The 6,456-nt window shown below is 57.2% G+C and overlaps 1 protein-coding gene across 1 annotated transcript in view; it reads right to left on the reverse strand.

The window, feature by feature from the left end:
* The window catches only part of CUNH1orf167 (chromosome unknown C1orf167 homolog), a 24,987-nt gene extending 18,547 nt beyond the window's left edge, over positions 1-6,440 (reverse strand). Inside the window, exons 1-6 of the mRNA XM_045299198.1 lie at positions 5,499-6,440; positions 5,280-5,323; positions 4,799-5,006; positions 4,136-4,275; positions 2,882-2,985; positions 2,414-2,600 (exon numbers count right to left, since the gene is read on the reverse strand). Of these exons, the coding sequence (XP_045155133.1) occupies positions 2,414-2,600; positions 2,882-2,985; positions 4,136-4,275; positions 4,799-5,006; positions 5,280-5,323; positions 5,499-6,440 (1,625 nt within the window). The remainder of the gene's footprint in view (positions 1-2,413; positions 2,601-2,881; positions 2,986-4,135; positions 4,276-4,798; positions 5,007-5,279; positions 5,324-5,498) is intronic.
* Between the last annotated feature and the right edge of the window lie 16 nt (positions 6,441-6,456).

Here is a 6,456-nt window from a genome sequence, read left to right on the forward strand (position 1 = left end):
GTGCATCTGGCTATTCCCTGTGCCTGGAGGTTGTCTGTAGATAAGAGCCATCCCACCGGCCATAGCCAGACCCACCTTCAAAGGTAACAAACTCTGTTTTGACATCTCTTGCTGATACTGATCAGAGATAGCTACCCCTGGGGAGGTCTCAGGGAGCTTCAGGGTCAACCAGCACTAGGTCAAGACGATGACTCACCTCATTGCTTGTCTATTGTGTTATTCGTATATGATATCACCCATCGACTTTGTAATATGTTAGCTGTGTGATGTGCTTGTCTTATGAAAGATCTGTAAGCCCCACTGTATAAAATACATTCTCTCTCTCAGGCCTGACGTGGGACAAGGACCCCTGTGCTCCACTGTCTGTCTGGCTGTCTTATTTTCCACAATCGCAAAGTTGCTCCTGAGGACCTGTTTGAGTGTTGGGGTCCCCTCACCCTGACAACAGTTTTGAGATAAGTTAAAATCAGCTCAACAGCAGGAAGGGTGAGTTTGGGGTTCGTAGGAACTGCATGTGCCCGGACAAATCAATGGTGTCGCATGCCTATTAACTAAGGCAACCGAGACGATGACTGTATCTTTGGCCATAAACAGATGCAAAGAAAATGACTATTGGCCACATGATCCACGGGCTTTCCTTTCTCTAGCAGTGAGTAGACAGATTCATGTGAACATATTTTTCACAGATAGTCACTTGCATGTAAGATGGAAATGGGCTGTAATAAAATTCACAACAAGGGGGAAAAGGAACTGTTATAGACCTGTGTCCACTGCTGCTGTCTCTGGTAGCTCCGGCAGTATCTGAGGCAGACGAGCCAAAGAAACTCCTTTTTTTAGTTGCTGAATGACCTGCCTCTCTCCCCCTCCCATCTCGGGAAGCCCACTAGTGATAGATTTTAGAATGGACTCTCATGTACCCAGGTTCTGGACACTGCAATTAGTTGAGACTATTCTTCAATAGATCCTTTGTTTTAATATTGTTCCTTTTGATGTTGTCATCTGAATGGTGTAGTTAATCTTGTTATGGTAACCAGGATGGTATAGTCTATTTTGGTATTGTTTCTTTCTTTTTTAATTAAATACTTTTATTGGGGGCTCTTACATCTCTTATCACAATCCATACATTCATCCATTCTGTCAAGCACATTTGTACATATGCTGCCATCGTCATTTTCAAAGCATTTTCTTTCTACTTGAGCTCTTGGTATCAGCTCCTCACTTTTCCCCTTCCTCCTCCGCCTGCCTGTCCACCCTCCCTCATGAACCCTTGATAAGTTATAGATTATTATTTTCATATATTAAATCGTCTTCTGTCGCCCTTCACCCACTTTTCTGTTGTTCATCCCCTGGGAGGGGTGATATGTTGATCCAGTTTTGTTTCTTTTGTGATAAGGACTGTACCTTGGAGGGCACGCTTGCTCTTCTGGAAGTTACCGGAATGATATACTCATGCTGTCCCCTGTAACGCTCCCTGAGCCGAAAGAATAGTAACATTGATTTTGCTCTCTGCTTCTGTCCACGCTTGCTTAAGTCTTAGACAAAGGATAAAGGAGTTTTTCGTCTTTAAAGATGGACTGAAATGTGGACTCGGGACTGCAATCAAAGAATTGCTTTTAGATTCTAGCAGTCCAGTTATGACCGAATAAAGATTCCTCTAATTTATGAAGCTATCAGAGTGGCTGTCCCTTATTGGAACCCACAACAGTATCCACACACTCCCCCTGTGCTGGTCTCCGGTTCTTGCTCTGACTCACCCCAGTCTCACAGGCCGGGACCACACTTGGCTTACCCGAGCCCCAGCCCCTGTGGTGGTGCCCTGCCTAGGTTGTGAGGGGACCTGAGTCGTGTGGCTCATAGGGACCCTGTGTGAGGGTGACATGGCTCAGAGGGATTTCTTGGACATGATCTTCCCCAAAGCAGACCAGCTCTGGCTTCCAGGGAGCCGGGCTGCTCAGGGGTTTCCAACCACAGCCCATTCAGGAGGCAGTGGAGCGCTTAACCGTTTGCACCACCAGGAGGTCCAAAGCCAAACCAAACTCCGTGCTATTGAGTCAGCTCCTGGCTGCCCTAGAGGACAGGGAGAACTCCCCCTGTGGGTTTCCCGGACTGTGACTCTCATGGGCGTAGAACACCTTGTCTTTCTGCTGGGAAGCAACTGGTGGTTTTGAACTGCTGGCCTTTTGTGTAGCAGCCCTACTGGTAACCACTATGCCACCAGGCTCCTCCCAGAGGCCCAGGAACTAGGTGAACAGCGGCTGCTTTCATTGGCTGGGATCAGCCTGTGTCTCAATACCAGGACTCCTGTAGAGGTGGCTTACAGGGGACCACCCCCCTGGGTCCTCCATGCTGCCTCAGAGAGAAGACCACCCCACCCCGCCCTGCGTGGCCCCGCCACACCCTCCGGGTGCTTCACCTGTGGAGCCAGGCTCTCTGCCGCGGGGTCTGCAGCGCAACCACTCTGGGCGGAGCTGCAGCATGAGCTTGCCAGGCCTGGAGGTGCTGTCCTGCCTCCGGAGTCCAGGCTGGGACCTGGGCAGCTTCCCCCTGGGCTGCCCTCTCCTGCGTGGCCAGCCCCTTCTGATGGCACCACAGGAGGAAGACTGCAAAGGGGCAGGGGCGAGGGAGGGGTGTCAGGAGGGGCCACTGACACCTGGGACACCAAGCTGTGGGCTCCCTGTCTCTGGGCCCCAGTCTCCCCACAAGTGAGTGAGTCCTCGTCCTCAGATTGATCAGAGCGTCACTTCTCTGTGCCTCTGTTCTCCATCCCTAAAATGGGAAGGTGACCCCAAGGTCACTGGGGAGGTGCCCTAACCCAGCCGCACTACCTGGGGCCGGGCTCCACCTGCCAACCCCCGGCCCCCCCACTTTCCCATCATCTCACCAGCCAGTTGTTGCAGGGCCTGCAGGAGCTGGACGCCCCCGTCTCTGCCATCCCGGCTCAGCCCCATGTGCTGACCTCCCTCCTCCGTCCTCAGGCTCCCTGGACTGAGAGTCAAGCTGTCAGGTCCAGGGAGGTGCACGGTCCCTGCCTGCCCACTACAGCCCTAGGCCAGGGCAGGCCCCCCGTGGGAGCTGGTGCCTCATGGGAGCCGGTCCCCCTGCAGGACGAGGTCTCTGCCCCCACCCTGTGGGAGCAGGGCCCCTGTGGGGACAGTGTCACCGTGCCCCTGCTCCCTCCAGACGCTTGGTTTGACGGGACCATAAAAGCCACCAAGGGGAGTGCCTTTACTTTATCTGGCCACGGGGGTTAGCATTTTTGACAAGTGTGCAGTTAAACAAACCCAACCTATGGCCATCCATCAGACAGACAGACTCAGAGCGACCGGCCTCCAAGGCAGAGTAGAACAGCCCTCCGAGGGCGTCCAAGGCTGGACGTCTCTATGGGGATGGACGGCCCTGCCTCTCTCTCCCCCTCTAGGGGGCTCCAAACAGTGGATCAGCAGTGCAGCGCTTAACCTCTGTGCCACCAGGGCTCCCGTGTAGTCGTGTGAAATAACTATGTTCACATTCATTTCAATCAAAGGCAGCAGTCATAGTCATACGCCGCTGGCGTGGGAGACTGCAGGCCAGAGGAAGAAAATAGCAATGACCTGACAAACCCCCTCGTTCACCCACTTGAACGCGTCTTCCTGTCTACGTGTGGGCACTTGCTTCGTGACGGCCCATTTGACTTGGCCTTCAACACCGTGCCAATGCCAGAAAGAGGGGTGGGTGCTCGGGTGGGGTGGTAAAAGTTCCAAGTTCATGGATATGCACTAACTCCCAAATGCCACGCCCCACCCAAATCAGGTGCCGGCTGCTGTGACAATGGGCCGGAGAAACAGCAAAGATTGAAATAGAAAGGTCAAAACATAGAAAAATAAATGCAGCTGAGAAGGGACGGAAAAAAAAAAGTCCTCATAAACATCATATTGAATGGTGTCCAAAAGATGCATCATGAGGTGAACGTTTCTAAGTTCATAAAATGCTGAAACCCCCACAATGGGCACCCCTTCCTTCCACCCACACCCACCCCCACCAAAATCTGCTCACTGCATCCTGGTTCTCGTGGGGGAGGGCGATGAGCACTGAGGTAGGAATGAGGGAGGGAAGACCACCAGCACCGCCCTGGGCACCCAGGCTTGCCCCAGCCCACCTGCTGCTCGGGACCGTGTCCCCTGCTGCCTTCCTCCCCGAGGAGGGGCCTTGGCTCCAGCCTTCCTCAGAGACGGTGGACCCTGGCCCAGCTGGGATGTGGGGCCCGCCCTGCTTCTCCCGGGAAGCCTGTCCTCTCCACTGTCAGGAGAGAGAGGGGACAGAGAGGCGAGGCCCCACAGTGGGCAAAAGGAGGGGCAAGGGCAGGACTCCAGGACCTGGAGCCTCAAGCACTAGACCACCCTGCCCCCAGGGGGATGGTTGAGTGAATGAGTGATAGTTGACTGAATGGCACCAGAGAGAGAGAGGGGGGCAGCCTAGGGCTGTGTCCTCCCCCAGCACCCCCTTCCCAAGAAGTGTCCTCCGGTCCCGGCTGGCAAAACATTTCATGAGGGTGCCTGCCCTGTTTTTCAGTTTCATAGCAACCCAGTGGGTACCCCCATCACTATCCTGGTCTCAAGATAAGGAGGCCTAGGCTCAGTTTCCATAACCGGTCCAAAATCACATAGGTAGGGAGTGAACTCGGAGCAGGGCTGGTTCAGGGTCCTGGGCTCCTGGTCACCAATCACAACATGGCAGAGAGTGTCCTCTCAGCAGATGGAGCCTCCTCCCCAGACACACCAGCCCTGCATCGCCTCCCCCTGCCCCAACCAGGGGCCCTGACCTCTTGGAAGCTCCGGGCCAGCAGGACCTTTGAGTGCCGCCCCCAGGCGGCCTCCAGCTGCGCCTCCCGGACGTGCCAGGCCCAGCGCAGCGCCCGCAGGCCCTTTCTCAACAGCTGTCGTCGGCACAAAGCCTCCACGGCCGCCACTGCCCGTCGCCTCTGGGCCATGTGCCACCAGGCTCTGAAACATCTGGACAGCAGCCGCCGCCTGGGGGCAACAGCGGCCGGTCAGCAAGGACTCGATGCAGGCCAGGGCCTTCCTCTTACTCATGGCCACCTTGGCATGTCCAGGTGAGAAAGCCTGGGATGCGGCCGGGCAGCCTGACAAGCTGCAGCGGCCCCATGTCCCTGTCCTTGGCGCCCCAGCTGCTCCCCTCATCCCAGCAGGGACAGCATGGAAGAAAGGGGCAGTGCCATCCTGCCCGGCTCAGGCCTGGGCACAGTACCCCCGCCCACTCCCACTGGTAGCCCACCAGCTCACCAGGCTGTCTTGACCTGCAGAGTCTCAGCGTTTGGGGCCTTGTTCTGAGATTGCAAGAGGAGTCACACCGTTCATGGGTCGGAGAGATACCAGGACCCCCCCCCGCCCCCCACCAAGGCCTCCCTTCCTGGGTGAGGGAATGGGTCAGGGGAGAGACAATAACTCAGAGAATCCCTGGGAGGCGGGGTCCAGTCTGGGAGCCCTGAACCCTGGCTTTACCTGTGGGGTGATGTCCGGCTGACAGGAGGAAGCTGTCCTCGGCTCCTTCCTGCGGGCCCCTCCTTTCCGCCCAGGCACCACGATGCCCCAGGCTGCCCTGGAGTCGGTGGGAGAACAGAGCCCGGCCCCTCTTGGGAGACTAGCGAACCCCCTCTTCTCTCCACCATCTGCAAGCCCCACCGAGCAGTCCTCTCCCTGGCTTAGGGGGTGGATAGGAACAACACCTTGCTCAGTCACCCCAGAATCAGTCTTCGGTGATGCTGGCTGGCTGCTGGCCTGGGCTCCCAGTGTCTTTTCCCGATTGTCCCGGCAGGCAGGAGCAGGCAGGCTGGGCTGGCGGCGGGTAGGGACTGCTAGGAGTTCCTGGGATGCCCAGTGCCTGAGTCGGGCTGCCTCGTGCTCCAGGCGTCCCACAGAGGCCACCAAATGGTGAACCTCAGCATGGCACCGGGTCTGAGCCTGGACCTGGGTAGAGACCACCAGGTCCTCCAGGGCCAGGGGCTCATCCACGGGCCCTGAGGTCCATTGGCCCAGGGCTCGCCAGGGGCTGGGACTTGGCCACGGGTACCCAGCTCCAGGGATGAAACCTACAGGGGGCTTGAAGGCTGGGTGTAGGGTGTGGGGGGGCAGTGGCCAAGACTGCCTTTGGCCAGAGGGTAGGCAGGTCAGCTGCCTGCTGTGGCAAAAGGGGCTTCCCCAGGGCAGAGTGTGGGGGTCAAAGCTGATAGGGTGGCCACTCCTGGCCAAGCAGGCCTCTCCTGGGTCCAGGTTGCTTTGCTGGGCCCTCTGGGGAGGCATGCTGGCCCGGGGCTGCAGGTTGCTCTGCTGAAGGTAGCTAGAGCCGGCCCTCTTCCAGCGGGTCTGGTCCCCGAGGGCGATGCCCCGGCCAGGGCTGGGGCCGGCCAGGTTGGTCTGGACGAGGCGGGGTTCCACGTGCCACATTGCCCCTGGAGAGGGT

Source organism: Echinops telfairi, unplaced genomic scaffold (assembly GCF_000313985.2).
Source record: "Echinops telfairi isolate 266 unplaced genomic scaffold, ASM31398v2 ScPeMD7_7457;HRSCAF=8495, whole genome shotgun sequence".
In the NCBI taxonomy this organism is placed as follows: domain Eukaryota; kingdom Metazoa; phylum Chordata; class Mammalia; order Afrosoricida; family Tenrecidae; genus Echinops; species Echinops telfairi.